This window comes from Chiloscyllium plagiosum, chromosome 10 (genome assembly GCF_004010195.1).
Source record: "Chiloscyllium plagiosum isolate BGI_BamShark_2017 chromosome 10, ASM401019v2, whole genome shotgun sequence".
Taxonomy (NCBI): Eukaryota; Metazoa; Chordata; class Chondrichthyes; order Orectolobiformes; family Hemiscylliidae; genus Chiloscyllium; species Chiloscyllium plagiosum.
This window is the reverse complement of record NC_057719.1, coordinates 76,298,673-76,315,973: the sequence shown is the minus strand read 5'-3', so window position 1 is coordinate 76,315,973 and position 17,301 is coordinate 76,298,673. Positions and strand designations below refer to the sequence as shown.

Here is a 17,301-nt window from a genome sequence, read left to right as displayed (position 1 = left end):
TGGGAGAGGGGCTGGAACTTGGGGGAGGGTGGGGAATAAATTGGGAATGTCGGGGGTGTGGAAAATGGGGAGTGGTGTGGGAGGGAGGGGAAGAATTGGAAAGACTTGTGAGGGGCGGGGGAGGGGAGGGGAGGAGAGTGGAGTGGTGAATTCTGTTGTCACTTGGGACTCTTGTCCCATGTCGCTTATCAAGCTGATGCACTTGTCCCTGGGCCCCAATCCTCCACTTCTGCCTTAATGTAAACCCATCTGGAACCTTGTTCCCTGGACATCAGCAGCTCATGCCATGTCTGAGCAGTTCGTTAACTCCTTTCCTCACCAAATCACATCCTCCTTGAGGTTATTCCCTCTTGCGCAATGTCTTAATTTTCAAATTCTCAACCATACTTTAAGATCTCTCTCTCTCTCTAGTCTTGTCTTTTTTACTGAACCTTACAACTGTCTGGGATAGCTGTGTTCCTCCAATTCTGGTCTCTCATTCATTCCTGATCTTAAAGCAGTTAACTCTCTATGGCTGTGCCTTTAGCTATGAAAGACTGAAGCTCTGGAATTCCCTTCCTAAGCCTCAATTCCACTGCGCATCTCTTATGATACTCCTTGAAACCCACCTCCCACCTGTGTTAATATCTCCTTATGAGTTTCACTATCAATTTTTGTTTGTATTGACATTTCTTTGATATGCCTTGGGATGTTCTACTAACTGACAGGTGATGTGTGAATATAAGTTGTTTGTTTGCAAAGTGTTTGGTTGAATTAAAGCACTATGAATGCTGGAAAACAATTGATTTAATCAACTGACCAAGCACAGGGAGAAATTTAGGTGCGGTGGTGAGAATTTTATTTTATTCACTCATTCACAGGATGATGGCATCGCTGGCTAGGCTAGCATGTATAGCCCATCCATGGGCACACGGTGGCTCAGTGGTTAACTTTGCTGCCTCACAGCGCCAGGGACGCTTGTTCAATTCCAGCCCCAGGTGACTGTCTGTGTGCATAGAGTCATAGAGATGTGCAGCACAGAAACAGACCCTTCGGTCTGACTCGTCTGTGCTGACCACAGTTTGCACATTCTCTGCATGGGTTTCCTCTGGGTGCTCCAGTTTCACCCCACAATCCAAAGATGTGCAGGTTAGGTGAATTGGCCATGCTAAATTGCCCATCGTGTTCAGGGATGTGTAGGCTAGGTGCATTAGTCAGGGGTAAATGTGGGGTAAAACAGGAATGACTCTGGGGGGGTACGTTTTGGAGGGTTGGTGTGGACTTGCTAGGCCGAAGAGAATCCCTACAGTGAATCCATGATTCAGAGGACAGTAGCTATAGGTCTGGAGTCACCTGCAGGCCAGACCAGATAATGACAGTTTCCTTCCCTGAAGTATATTAATGAATCAGATGGATTTTTCTGACAATCGACAATGGATTCATGGTCATCACTAGACTCTTCATCCCAAATTTTTATTGAATTTAAATTCACCACCTGTCATGGCAGGATTTGAACCCAAGTCCCTAGAACATTGTCTCGGTCTCTGCATTTATAGTTCAGTCCACCACCTCTCCTAAATGAGAATGCACTACAGTCAAGAGTTTCTACTTTCAGTTCTGCACGTTTCTGCTTAAACTTAACTTATCACAAAATGCAAAAGCATCTGTGAACCAGTGCAACCATGTGCAACTTAATTACTTCCAAAATATTTCATGCTGTTGAGTGATAACTATGCACAGTTTAATTAATGTGTCTGAAAAGGGGGTTTTCAGGAGAAAAAGGTATGTTGTGGTCCCCACCTGTGCAAACGTGATCTCATGACTGCAAATAACTCTTGAAAATTATAGAGAACTATTTGCTTCATACATTGCAATGCAGTAATGTAGCTACCAGAGCAAACAGCATAATTCTAAGGTCTTCTCTTGAACAAGTACCATTTGTGGAATCTCAGTTCCAAAACTCGCATAGACTTCATTACCTGTGAAGCATTTGGGATTCCTTGACATGATATATAGATGTAAGCTCTATGTTTAACAACAAAGAAGAATGTTGCAGAAGCTGGAAATGTGAAAACAAAAATCAAAATGTTTGAAGTGTCAATCAGGAGAGAACACTGATAAGGTCTGAATATTACTGATGCACAATGTTAATGGAATAAAGCAGAACAGGGTGGGAAAAGGGGCAAAAGAAGCATGAGAAAAGATACAAAACAAAAGAATAGATTGACCTTCATTGCGTTTCTGTATTCATAATTTTAGTCATGTGGAATTCATTCTGCATTCTAAATCAGGTGCATAACATAAAATGCACACAATACTGTACAAATAGTCCTCCACATTGGAAAGGTAACATGTGGGAAATGAAAGCACTCAACCTCAGTAGTGTGTGGAATACTGATGCAAATTCTAGCATTTTAAAGCATTATTATCTGCAGAATTTCAGATACCTTCCTCATACATAATCATAACTCTATTCTTTATAGTACTTTATGTGGGCCCCTATTTTTTAGAATGCTGTGCACTATTGCATTGAGATGGTAACATAGTGGTAATGTTTTGTAATCCAGTGGTTCACTGGTTTGAATCCCACTGTGGAAAGTGGTAGAATTTGAATTCAATTAATTAATGAAATTCATTTGAGTAATGAAAGATCTGGAATTCATAGCTAGTCAATTGCCATAAAAACTCTCATGATTCAATGACCTTTTGAGAAGGAAATCCAGCATCCAAACTTGTCACACCTATGTCTGACTTCAGACTCTCAGCAACATGTTTGATTCTTCTTGTCTGAATTCTTAAAAGTGTGGTTGGCCATTTAGTTCAAGGGCAATTGCATTCCATGAAATTGTATGGATTTTGCACTGTATTGTACAAAATCGTTTGGTCTAAATCTATGAGGTATATCTTGATGACGGATCTATTCATTTTTTTTTTTTTGTTCTAGTTCATGTGCATACTTGGATAATTTTAACATTGCACTGTTTAATTTGTGTCGTTAACCTCTTAGATAAGTTATTAGGTTTCAAGCAATTTACATCAACTGAATCACAGAAAACCAAATGATTTTGACAGTGAGGAATAAAAACACTTGAAATTCATTTTGAATAGTGGGAAATATGAATGCTCAACTGGGTTGCATCAAAACTTTGGTTAATTTGCATACCTTTGGAGAACTGTTTTCAATTTGTCATTTTCACAGTTGATGCTTGGGTGATAGTCCATAATATTGTTCATCTGTTCTATTTTTAATCAATGTTGGTATTTCCCAAATAGTAAATTATTGTCAGAAATATTAGAAATGATTTATCATCTTTTGAGTTGGCAAATACTTACTTTCTTTATAGTTTGGTTCAGTGATAAACTGGTATCCTTAAATGAATAAAGTCAGATACAGTACACATACATTATGGGAACACCGGCCAGCATTCAAGCTTTGTGTTAATGTATAGAAGATATTTATGTTTCTGGAAGGGATGTGTCATATGTATGTTAATTGCTATTTGTGTATTTATTTAAGAAGCGGTTTTTTGAAAGAAAACAAGTACATAATTCAAGTTGTGATAATTGAGCTGAACTCTTGCACCCATTTTTACCCTGATGGAGTAATAGCTGAATTATTACAGTCAGAAATATGTAACATTGAGCAAGTACTTTAATTTACATAATGAAATCCAAACAGATGTTGATAACTCATTGTCTCATTTGGTATACAGCTAGACTGCTTCTGGAAGCATTTGATATAGGTCACAGTTGAATTCCTAATGGTAAATTAAAATGAACACTTTAATCATACCTTGACACCCCCATTTTCCAAGATTGCCTATGCATTTGTTTTGAAAGATGGGGGATGTCAGGATTTTCCTTGTGTTTGCACACCAGGTTTTCCATCCAGTTCGAGCTGGCTCGACTTGTAGACATAAAATTGCAGCAGCTTGCTAAGTTTCCACTTCTATTCACCTTTATATTGTTAACTCTTTTAAAATCCCTTGTGATCTCATCCATCACCCCCACATGATCACCTCTTGGGTCCTTTACCAGGCAACAGGCCTAGAGAGCTTTGATCTACCTGTTCCATTTTTCTTCCCCCATGTGTCTCTTAGAATTTCCTTTCACATTCTTATTACTGCACCTGTTCTTTTAATATTCATAGCTGAAGAATTCTCACAGCAGCAAAAATGGAAAATACGAAAAGACACAAACCAATAGGAAAACACTAAAATTGCAAAATACACAGAAGATTGAGAAGCAATATGCAAAAACCCATCAGAATTGAGTTCTGCATTATCTTTGCCCAATTCATGTTGTTGAACTGCATATTAATGTTGAAAAGTGAGAACCCTTTTAAAAGAGTTAAAATATCCAGCACAATTTACACAGTGATTGTGAAAGAGGAGCTGCAGCATCAGAAGGAAGCCAATGTAAGGATTACTGAGACATGGCTACAGAAGATTCAGGGCTGGGAATTACATCTTGCACAGTGTAGTTTATGTAGAGGATTTATACTGTGGGAAATGGGGAAAAAATAAGCCCAACAATCGCAGACTTAGTTAGCTTAGCGTCAGCGATGGGGATGGTTCCTTAAACAGTTGGTCAGGATAGAATTAACAGTCATGTGGAAAAAGCATGAGTTGACTAGGAAGAGTCAGCATTGATGTTATTGAGGAAATTGAGTAACTTGCTGGAGTATTTTGAATAAATAACATAAAGGTCAGTGAGGATAATACTGTTGATATAGTCTTCATGAACTTCCAGCAAGTGTTCAATACAGTGCCATGCAGCAGACATCTGAGAATAGTTATAGGTCATAGAATAAAAAGGACAATAGCAATCTGGATAGAAAATTGGCTTAATGGTAAGAAATAGAAATGGTCAATGGATATTTTTCAGACTCAAGAAAAAGTTTGAGTGGAGTTCCCCAAGGTCAGTATTGGGCCCTTTCTTATCCTCATAAGTTTGTGGTTTATCTCTTGGTGTGTACAGGACAATTTGAAAGTTTGTTGAAGATAACAAGTTTGGGAGCATGGTAAACTGAGGAGGAAAGGGCACATGTTACTTTAAGAATGTCAAGGTATTGGAGCGAGTGCAGAAGTGATTTATAAGAATAGTTCTGTGGGTTAGACACTTCAGTTATGAAGATAGATGAGTGAGTTTGGGACTGTTCTTTTTGCAGAGAAGGCAGCGAAGAGGAGATCTATAGAAGTTTTCAAAATCACCCTGGATTAACTAGTTGGGGCGAAACTGGTCCTGCTTATAAAAGGATCAAAAATGAGAGGGCACAATTTCAAAATGATGTGCAAAAGAAGCAAAATTAAAAGAAAAACTTGTTGACAAAAATGGAATGGTTCAGATTAAAGATGCACTGCTTCGAAGTGTGGTGAAGGCAGATTCAATTGAAACATTTAAGAGGAATTGGAGAAGTATGTATTTAGATGATATATTGTTTTGCAGGGTAACAGTTGTTATGTCATGAAGTATATTTTGCTAAAGAAATTTAACTATTTTCCTTAAGGCAGACTGTATTACTGAGGCTGAATCTTGCTGGGCATTTACAGTATGTTAATGACAGGCTATTATTAATATACAACCTACTCTGTGTTATAAATCTCTAGAAATTACTGGTTGATTGAAGCCATTCTGCTGTTTTTCTTGTCCAAGAGCCACCTCTCCAGCCAGTATTAAGAACTTGTTTGATTCACACACTAATTGGATATTATACTTGGCATAGAAAGTTAAGCCTTTGTAATCAAATGCAAGTACTTTTCCAATAACCGGGTAATTGTTACACAGTGCTGATCAAACTCTCTAACCCAGCAGTGAGCAATTTAAACTGTGGCATCTCATTCTATTCAGATGTTAAATTGTTCATGGGAGATGTTGAAATATTTAATTCAAAACTACAGAGCTGAAAGTACACTTCTGTAAATGAGTGTGTGAATTGTTTGAATTAAAATAGCAATTTAGATTGTGAAGAGTCTGTGTTTAGAGAACAGACTGTTGGACCACAGGAGGTTATTCTTTGTATTGTTGCAGTTGAATTGATTTCAGTTGGCTCTTCAAGATTGTTGGAAATATTTTACAATGTGCACAATGAGCATTGTGAAAATAAGGGCACACCAAATACGTAAAACCATGTCTATCTGTAAAGAATGCAGTTTGCCTTATCTGCTGCTATTATTTAGAGAAATTGCATTTGTTCAGCAGTTGTGGTTTCCATTAAGAAATCTGCTCAACACTATATTCTTTGATATGCACGTTCACTTACGTAACCTAATGTTTGTGCAATATTTAGTTTGCAATCAATTTGCATGTCCATACATTTTTAAAATGAATTGAAATAGGAAATTGAGTACTAATTACCGTGCATTTTAGCTCCGATTTTCCTATTAAATTAGTGATAAGGTTAGCAGTGCTGGCTGTAGTGATTGTAATGAGGTCAGCCAGGTGGTTCATAGAAGGAGTTCCCTGACTAGGGCTGTTAATCTAGGTTAATCAGGGAGTCCTGGCTGAAATATATAAACTGCAGTGCCAGAGGTTCTGGTCACTCTGGGAGGAGCCAGACAAGCGTCAAGTACTATGCACAAATCAATAAAGGGTGACTAAGTGATGGGATACTGACTTCTGTGGAATTATTTCACTGGCAATTAATGTGTAAATGGTTGCAGTAGCCTTAGTTAGCAGGCTGCAGTGCAATTAAATGCCACAGTCTAAAAGTTGCTGTGTTTGAATTATGCTGCTGTGCTGTTATTGTAACGAAAGACATCTTGCTATCTGCTTCATTGATATTTGAATGTTGTGAAGTTGCTGTGATTGCACTGTAGATGCAAATCAAAGTGACAGTCAAGTTGGGTCTTTCCATTGTGCACACACTACTCTCTTTAATGGTGTGATGATTGTCAATTTGTGCTACCAACCCCGGCACTAAAAATTAAATACACAAGTGTGGTGTCTCATTCCTTCGTGTTTTAATTGTTTGAAATTTTAACATAACATGTTTAAGACTTTATTTTTTGCTTATTTATTTTCAGCTATGACACATGTCCCATTCCAGACTTGAGCATTCAAAATTATAACTGACTGTATGGAGGCTTCATCATTGTCAGAGGTGCAGCCTTTTGGATGTGATGTTACATCAAGGTTTTATCTGCCCTCAAGTGAATGTAAAAAATTCTATAATATTTTAAGGAAGATCAGGGGAGTTTTCCCAATGTCCTGTCCCAGTACTTATACCTCAGTCCACATCGCAAATATTTGTGGGCATTTTTGCATTGCTGTTTGTGTGAGCTTGCTGTGTGCCAATAGGTTGCCATATTTTCTGCATTTCAATCATATCTGCACTTAAAAGTATTTAATTGGCTGTAAAGGGCTTTGAGATTTCCTGTGATTATGAAAAGTAACTATAGAAATGTAAGTCTTTTTCCTTTAAATTCGCTTTTTAATCCTTGTTCTTTTCCTGATTTGAGACTAAATTCACCTGCTAATTTATACTTCCTCATATTTGTTACTATTTCTCAAGAATTAATCTAATTTTAAGTTATTTGCCCTGTTCATTCAGCTCAGTGAAATCTAAGCTGTTAGCTAAATGGTGAAGCAGGATGTTGAACAATGCTCACGGTACAGTTTCCTTCATATTGGCAAGATCAAACACAGACCGAGTGACTGCTTTGTGGAACACCTCCGCTCTGTCTATAAGAATGAATCCAGCAATCTAATCTAGTTGCTTGCTATTTCAAATAGACTGTTGAACTCTCGTGCCACCATTTTAATCCTAGCCTGCTCCAGTGTTGCTGTGAAACCCAATGCAAGCTGGAGTAACAACATCTCACTTCCACTGAGGCACTTTACAGTTTTTCGGGTTCAGCATTATTCTCAATAAATGCAGAGCATGAAAACTGCTCCATTTTGATTAAAAATCAGAAGTGGGATATTGCATTATTGCTCATTATTTCCAACAAGACTTTTATTTGTTCATCAAACTCTGGAATTGATCTAACCCATCTCTAAATACATATGCACTGTTTAAAGTTGCTCAAAGCGCTATCGTTGGGTGAATGTTTTGTTGAAGAAATGGAGTTTATTGCAAATATTCAATTTATTTGAGGAATTTGTAGTTTAATAGTCATTGGCAGATGTTTGAACAAGCTTTATCCCACTTGTGACCAGGTTTGTCTGTGTCCTTTATTTCTTATATAGGGTTGGGATTCAATATTATCGGAGGAACTGACCACCGGTACTTTTGTAATGATTCTGCAATCTATGTTACCAAAATTAAAGAAGATGGACCTGCAGCTCTTGATGGACGTTTAAAGGAGCAAGACCAAATCTTAGCAGTAAGGCATCCAACGTGTTTATTTTGAGCTCTTTGTTGAGGAGTGGTTTAAAGTGTGTCATATTAGATTAGCTGGTCTTTACACTCCCACCTTTATTTTCTTGCCATTAGTTTCATGGACAAGGTCTATAAAGGCTGACTCATCCAATATTCTATTTGGTGTAAATTCAAAAATCCTGCTTCTCATCCCTATGTAATCTGTTTTACCTGATGTACTAACTAACTCAGAAGTCCTGCAATAAGAGAGAAGAGGTTTGTGGTGGTGCCTTTCAGTTAAAGAAGTGAAATGAAACAGAAACATGAATTATCTGCCATGAATCAAGGAATGATACAGCTGTATTTTTGGAAGGATACTTAAAAGTGGAATGTCTCCATTGTCATTTTTCAATTTCACAATTCTCCACTGTCACAGCTCCTTTAATATACTGAAGTTGGTGACAGCTGTCGGGTTAGCGTTCTGTGAATTTTGCTCTTTCTTGAGTAGGTTCACTAGTTGCAGCTTGTGCTGCTGGGCTATTTGACTTTATGATGGCCATTTTTTACTTTCCAGTGTGTACACTGTATGGGCTTCAAAAGGTGCTTGCTGAATTAACTTCGGAGCAAAATTGTAGCCAGTGGAATAAAAAGGAGAATGGTAGCATGGATGTGAAAATCGGCAACGTGACATGAAATTGAGTAATGATCAATTTTTGTTTGGACTGGTGAAGGCAAACAATGGGATTTGTACTAGGGCCACTGATTTCTTGATGTATATTGATGAGATTTGGGTGTACAGGGCATAATTGTAAAAGTTGTAGATGACATACAACTAGGAAGTATTGTGAGCTCTGAAGAGTATTGATAGACATGAAATGGAATGCAGGCGCGTAGCACATGAAACTTTATTCAAATAAGATTGAAGTTGTACATTTTGGTAGGTAAAGCAAGGAGAGGCAAGATAAGATAAAGGATACAGTTTTGAAAGGAGTGCAGGAACAGAGCAATCCAGGAGCATAAGTGCACACATCACTTAAGGTAGTTTAGAAAATGGTTTAAAAGAGTAATTAGATTCTTGGCTTTCGAAATGAAAGCAAAGAAGTTATAAGAGAAGTTAAAACTCAGGTTCTGGCATAACTGGAAAATTGTCTGATTCAGGGCAGTGGGTGTTAAAAAGGATATATAGAATTCAGAGAGGATGCAGAAAAACTGTAAAGGATTAGTTTCAGTGATAAGGAATTTGAGCTACATGATTATCTTACACAAGTTAAGGTTGCTGTTTCTAAAGAAAAGTTTGAAAGGAGATATGAAAGTGTTCAAAATCATAAATGATCTAGGCAGAATAGATATAAACAACTCCCTTTGCTGAAGGGCTGAAGAACCAGAAAGCATCGCTATAAACTGAATTCGAAAAGGGCCAACAGCAAAATGAAGAAAACATTTTTTAGTGAGTGGTTAAGTTTTGAAATGCACAATCAGAGAGTATGATGGAGGCAGACACAATGAGGGCTTTCAGGCAGGAATTGGACATGCACCTGAAATGAGAGAAACTGCAGGCCCAAAGGCAAACAGCAGATGAGTAAGACTAATTAAGATTCTTTTACAGACACTTGGCTGAGCACAGTGGACTGTATGGTGCCCTGTGCTGTTACCACATTGTGATTATTTGTTTGTAGCTTGGGGGAGGGTTCTTTGCCAATAATACTGACCTTTGTCACTGTGTTCAATTGATGATTTTAAATGTTGGTTGATGTTTTGATTGTGATGTACTTTAAAGCAGCACTCATCATATGTTTCACTGGATAGCATTCAGAAGTGGGAATGATTCTGTTCCCATACAGACTTATCATTGACTAAATTGAACTTAGGAACACCTTTATAGCAGAATACCAAATTAAATGTTACTGATCTACCTCCTTTGTAAATACACAATTGAAGTTGGTTTCCCTGTGGGAATGATTGAATGGCTCCAGTAAGTGTTCCAATAGAAGATAAGTAATCTTTTGACTTTAAGATTATGCAGTTTGCTGTGCTGTATTAGACATATTTTCCACCATCACAACTTTGTATAAACCAGTATCCTTTTAAAATAAATTTCCTCTGTCAATTAGATCAATGGGCGAGAGCTCTGCAACTTGACTCATCAGGAAGCAGTGGAAATATTTCGAAATGCTGGTGACGAGGTGACACTACTAGTCTTAAAAAAGGTAAAGTATGTGTGTTGGCCCAATTTCTACTCTCTGATTCCATCAGGAGTTTCTTGGTTCTACTTCTTGCAAGAAACCAGTGGCATTTAATTTTTTTGGCAATTCTTTTAGATGTGTTGATATTGTTTTGAATCCTCTATCTTAAGTACCACTTGTCTAAGGAAATACTATATGTAATGACACATGAGTTATTGAATGGCCCTTGCTGTCCACCTTGGTATAGTGATAGTACACATGCCTGTTGAGTCAGAGGACCACAGACTCAGTCACTGAACACTGATTGACAGCCGTATGTGCCCTCTTTCAAATGTGATATAAATTGACTGAGATATAAAGATCCCATTGCACCTCAAGTGAAAGTGAGGACATCTCTCCTGTTAAATATTTATCCCTTAACCAACATCACTAAAACACATTATCTCTGATAATGATCTCATTGCTGCCGGTGGAACTTTGGCTCCATTGTCTATGTGGAGTTTGCGCATTCTCCCCAGGCCTGCATGGGCTTTCTGTGGGTGCTCAAGTCTTCTCCCACTGTCCAAAGATGAGAGGGTTAGATGGATTGGCTACTGAAATTGCACGTAGTGTAGTCCAGCGATGTGTAGTCAAGGTTGATTAGCCAAGGGAAATGCAGAGTTACAGGGGTGGGGTAGTGGCCTGGGTAGGATGCTCTTTGCATGGTCAATATGGACTCAGTGGGCCAAATGGCCTGATTCCACACTGTAGGGATTCCATGAAATGCAAGTTCTTGGAAAGTGCCATTGAGATCAGTATCATAAAATCACAATGGTTACAGTGCAGAAGAAAGGCAGTTCACCCACAATGTGTACAACATAACATGAGTTTAGAAGAATGAGTTTATGGCACACAGTAATATTCTGAGACACCTTGGTAGAGAATGCAGAACGAAGGGTCATATCGGTGGCTCAGTGGTTAGCACTGCTGCCTCACAGCACCAAGGATCTGAGTTTGATTCCAGCCTTGGGCGACTGTCTGTGTTTGCACATTCTCCCTGTGTTTGCGTTGGTTTACTCCAGGTGCTCCGGTTTCCTCCCACAGTCCAAAGATGTGCAGGTTGGGTGAATTGGCCATGCTAAATTGCCCAGAGTGTTCAGGAATGCGTAGGTTAGGTGCATTAGTTAGGGAAATGGGCCTGGGTGAGATGCTTTTCGGAGGGTTGGTGTGGACTTGTTGGGCCAAATGGCCTATTTCCACACTGTAGGGATTCTAGGATTCTGTGATTTGAGTAATGGGTGTCCCTTTAGGCATGTGATCAAGAGAAATTTTATTGCTTGAGACCCTGTGAAATCTTGCAATCCTTATTCTAGACAACTGTAGATGCTCAGTTGTGTGTATTCACAGCTCAGATTGATAGAATTCTGAGGTGGGAATTGAACCCATGTCCTCAGTGCTGTGAGACAGCAATGCTAACCAATGAGCCACTGTTCTTGCTAGCTGGTCTGTTTTTTTTCCAGTTCAGATATTTAACAATGCCACTGTAAATACATTAGGTGAGAAAAATTACTTCTACCTTCCTAAATTCCTAAATAGAGGAGAAAGTGAGGTCTGCAGATGCTGGAGATCAGAGATGGAAATGTGTTGCCCCTCCCCCAAGTCCCTCCTCCCTATCTTTTATCTTAGCCTGCTGGACCAACTTTCCTCATTCCTGAAGAAGGGCTAATGCCCGAAACGTCGATTCTCCTGTTCCCTAGATGCTGCCTGACCTGCTGCGCTTTTCCAGCAACACATTTCCATCTCTAAATTCCTAAATAACCAAGTGTGGCTGATTGTGAGTTTCTGCTGTAATGTCATTCGAAATTTTGTAGCAACCAAGTGGAAACAAACAGTACAACAAGCAGATGAAAGCAAAAGAGTTGCATTAGATTTACTCCCAGTGGATAATCCAGATCCACTGGCAAAATCTGTTTATCAACCAAATAGCTCAAATGTGGCCTGGGCAACAGAAAAAACAATAAACAACTTCACAAGTGGTCAGTGAAAATGTACCGAAGGCAAATTAAAGCTTACCTTGGCCTTTATTTTTTAGAAAAAACACAAGTATTTTTGAAATCAACTTTTTAAGATTAATGGTACAGGACAGTGTTTTCATTGTTACAGATTGCTGAGAGTTCAGAGGCTAATGGGAAATAATCAGTCTGTTAGCACCCAAAATGGTGATAAAACTGAAGTCTCGGAAATATGGATAGTACTTTGAACACTTCAAAGTGCAGTTTAGATATTTTGATGTTAATTACAATCCAGTAATATATTTAATGTTTTCTTTCAGATAAAATCCAAGAATAACCAAATCCACATCTCTGGTTTCTCATCACTAGTACTGACAGCGCTGGGTATATCAGTGTTGGCAATGGTTGTATACATGAAATATCGTCATAAGTTATAAAAATGAAAAAAAAATGATGTCTTTTCCTGTAGGGCAATAATGTTTAATTCCCAATATTTGCTGCTGGTTGAGTGGCTAGCCAGATGTTAACTTTGACATTTGTTAACTATTATAGGATTGTAAAGGGAATATGTACAGAATGGCTGAGTCATTTATAGACCACAGATAATAAGTTGCCAGTTTATCACCTTGCAACTACTTCCTTTTATCTCCTGGATGTAATTTATTTTTGTAACAGACAATTAAACATCTACTATAAATTTTAAGACACAAACATGAATGACAGTGTAACCTATGTACTTGAAATTTTTGTAAAGACACTTGGAAGATTCTGCAGGAGTAATCAATCAAGTAAGGATTTCACAGTTATATGACTTGGAAAAATTAAGTTAAATTTTTAGAAAATTCAATAAACTGCATGTGTGATCTCTTATACACTGGAGTGGATAGTGTTTAGAATCCAGATTAATAATCAACATTCAGACTGTTAATGTCTATCAACAGCTGCTTTTGTAAGTACTGTCCATAAACAGTTGAGAAATCTGTTGGCAAATGTAATACCTGCATTATTTTGTTTGGATGAAATCTCATTTCTCAAAATGTGATTGAACTATTTTAAAACATACAATAAGTATGGACAAAATAATGGTATAGTATTTCACTTAGCAAATTTCCATAGTCATTACAACAGTGTACAATCAAAGATACCTTTGTAATTTTTTAACTCGGCTTTTTTAGACAAAGCACATGAAAACATAGACTCAACTGTTGACAGATGCCAGTATGAGAGTTTATAGTATGCTATGTTACTTGTTTTGTTTTCTGTCATTCTTAATTTTCACTACAGCCTTTGTATTAAAATCAAATAATTTTTTGTAATTTTGGGTACTATAAGTGTCACCTAATTGGCAAGTTTTAATGTGATCTTTTGTGGAATGGGATATTTTTAACTTGGTTAATTTTCGTATAAAAGGTTTTTATCCTTTCTATATTATATTACAATTTAGATGTTTTGTTGCCCTAGTAGGCTTCCTTCACACTGTTCTTAAGTACAAGTGTCGGACAAATCCCTAAGAAACTAGTTCTGCATATAAACATGAGCATTCCATAACTTTAAAACTATGTGTCTCTTTCAGCATATAAATGTTTATCTGCTGGCAGTTAATTATATATGTAGTGCTTCAGATGATTACTCTGGTGCAGGTCCTTTGGCTGCTGGATATACTACCTGTCAAATGTTGCCATAGGCTAATACAATTGCTGACCCTGCTTGAGTCACATCACTTCACCAAGCAATGGTGAAAATTGTGGATAAGCCTTTGGGGCTCACTGACCTACTGTTCCAGTTGGAAGAAACTGTGAGACTTGTTGCCAACTAATTGAATAATGGAATGACTTTACTTGCCAAATGCTATCAGTTTTTTTGAATAAACTGCGTAACTGCTGAATAATAATTTCTGTCCTTTGTCTGCAGGTGTGACCAACAATTATGTGACCTCTGTTCAGACTGCCTGTGGCCCACAAAAATGACATGTGCTTTCTCTGTCTTTTCTTTCCCAGTCATTTTAATACTTAAATGCTAGCATTGACAGTGCACTAATCATTGATTAAAGTAGATGTGTATTTGCGAAATACAAATGGCTACTTTGTGGCAGATAACTGACAAACAGTCTCAGCAGAAGTATACATTCTTTTCCCTTTCCTTTTGGAGATTCAACAATCCTGAAAGGGAATAAAATAGATAATGTGCTTTGCTTTGTTTGAGCACTAATCCCCTCGAGCAGGCATGTCTGAAAATAGGCAAAACTGATTTAACCGTTGCCTCTTGTTGGTAAGGTATACCGGCATTGGTATACCGACATATCAATACTTTCCCAGCGTACATTCACGTAAGGTGATCACAAGCCTTCAATCTAATTTCTTTTGTGTGTTTTTTTCATTTGAAGCCTATTTTATTACAAATCTATTTTTGTGTTTTTTTTAAAAAAGCAAATATTGTACCAAATACATAATTGGGGTTGTGCTTTTATGCTTTATGCTTTAACCCAAATTTAGTTGACATGTTAGTACCACACCACCTACAGAGATTTGTGGGATTGTATATATTAGACCAATAGAATGTATATTGCTTTGGGTTAGAGGAGAAAATTCAAGTTATCTTCACATCTCTACTCAATTCATGTGGTTTGAATAGCAAATCAAATAGCAAAGTTTTGCTTCTTAAATTTAAAGAAAATATGACTTCATTTCCACTGGAATTCTTAAAGAACTTCATCTGTAGTAGTGACAAGGGCTCATGCAGAAACATTTTCAAGTTACACCCTGCACATCTTGTGATAGGGTTAGAATATGCTGCTCATACGTCTCTTAAGTAAAAGAGTACTTCAATATAAAGTGTATCTTGGCAGTAAATAGGGTCCTATCTGCAGAAATCTGATTATAAATTCAAATTAGCATTTCATATATTTGTAAGTGACCCTCTGTATTAGCTACTATGAACATTTGGAGCCTATCGTTAAATTCTAAACCTTGACCTAATTAAAATGTCTTACCATCTAGCTGAACTATTCCCTGCTTCTGTACGGAATCTTTTGCTATTTAATAATTTGCCAACGATGAATGTTTAGGCAGGGATATATATGTACTATATAGGTTTATAGACATTTATGCTCAGTAAACATGGGACACTAAACATTATAGTAGCAGTACATCCCTCATAATTGGTATTAGCTTTGTTTGTTCTTGATCCTTTTTATTATCCAAGATTCTGTTATTTTCATTTTATCATAAAGCTTGTTTGTAACCCTGTAAGGTCCTCAAGAATTGGCTTTCAAGAATTGTTCTGAGGATAAAAACTGTTTCAGTTGCACACATTAAATCGATAACTGAATTTGGAAAATAAATGTATAATTCTGCTATTAAACTAATATACCTCACAAAATCCATAATAGATCTGCTAAAAATATTTAAAACTTATAATAATTTTCATGTAAATGTCATTTAACAGAGGTGTTTCATCACCAATTTAATCCTCAATTTGTGTGAACTCAAGGGATTAGTAAATGCCACATAAATGGCAATTTATGTTTCACCACTGTACCTTCCAATATTGTGCTAATATAGGCTATACATTGGTATGAAAATCTTCATTTGGTGCACCAAATCATTGATAACTTTAACTCAAATGTAGATGTTTCTTTCATGCTACCGTTGCTGCATCTGTACACATCAACTGTGCTGAAACTGTTTTCCTAGACCCAGTGCCTACAGTTGGACAAATGCCACATGTGTCCTTTTAGTAATGAAGAATTTTCTGTTTAACGATGTTTTAATATCTGTTTCAATATAATAACTTTTTCTTTGAGGGTAAAAATAAACTGCCAGAATTGACCATTTTAATGGGTGTGCAATCAATGGTCATTTCCATCCTAGAGTTTGATTTTTACATAGTAACTTGGTTGGCCTGAAATGCTGCTAAATAACTTTAAAAACTGTATAATGATTCAAAAAATAGTCTTTTATGACTAAGCTAATGTTAATGAGCATGTTATGAAGGTCTAATCTGTCACTACAGTTTAAGTAGTTGCTTGATGAAAATTGTGACTGCTGTAAAATAAATGTCCACATTCAAATTTATTTATATACAATTCCTGTACAAGAAATGTCTGAAATAGAACTTATTGTAATGCTATTCATAAAGCGACTTGTTAAATATTGACTTTTTTTTCAAACGAATCTTAATTTATTTACTCATTTGAAGTGAATTATACTATCGTCTGTTACAACTTTTTCAAACTGGTGGAAATTGCATACAACCCCCCCAATATTTTTGTAATGACACAGATGTTTAATTAGAAACACTAACTATATAATAATATCTCCTGCCCAGAATGCTTCAGACCATGTCACTTCCATATTAAGCTATGTTCTGGATTATAGAATGTTAGAATGCTTACAACAAGTGTATGAACTGGAGAACACCATGAATGTAAGCATTTGCCTGAGATACAAAACAGAGGCAAAAGAATTGTTTTATGTTAAAATATTGTGATTCCATATTTTCACACTTAATGTTGTAAACTGTTGATACCCACACCAAATACCTCTGACTTTTTTCGTTAAAACACTCGCAGTTCCTTTGTATCAACCATCTTTTCTGATATTGCAAGTGTATCCTGCTTAGAAAAGGTTTCGCTGCACTTTTCTTCGGTGCCACCAAAAGGGTTTTAATGTATGCTTGATGCTTTCTGCAAAAGGAGAGAAGAGCAGAGAGAGAGAGAGAGAGATGGAAGTAGGTTTGTAACATTATGTTATGTTTTACCACACTAAACGGATACCCTGTCAGGTAATCCAATGCCTTTCCAATTTGTTGCAGCATCGAAACAGCAATTAACAGTTGTTTGGGTCTG

At 37.1% G+C, this 17,301-nt stretch overlaps 1 protein-coding gene across 3 annotated transcripts in view; it reads left to right on the top strand.

Annotated features, from left to right (window-relative positions):
* Positions 1–16,624, top strand: part of LOC122553794 (synaptojanin 2 binding protein) — a 17,160-nt gene extending 536 nt beyond the window's left edge. For 2 of the 3 annotated variants that reach the window (XR_006312848.1, XM_043698128.1), the window contains exons 2-4: positions 8,170–8,306; positions 10,393–10,488; positions 12,776–16,624. Coding sequence is in view for 1 of the 3 variants with exons in the window: in XM_043698128.1 (XP_043554063.1) it covers positions 8,170–8,306; positions 10,393–10,488; positions 12,776–12,892 (350 nt within the window). In the remaining 2 variants the exon portion in view is untranslated. The remainder of the gene's footprint in view (positions 1–8,169; positions 8,307–10,392; positions 10,489–12,775) is intronic. The other variant, XR_006312846.1, reaches the window with a different exon arrangement.
* The last annotated feature ends 677 nt before the right edge of the window (positions 16,625–17,301 follow it).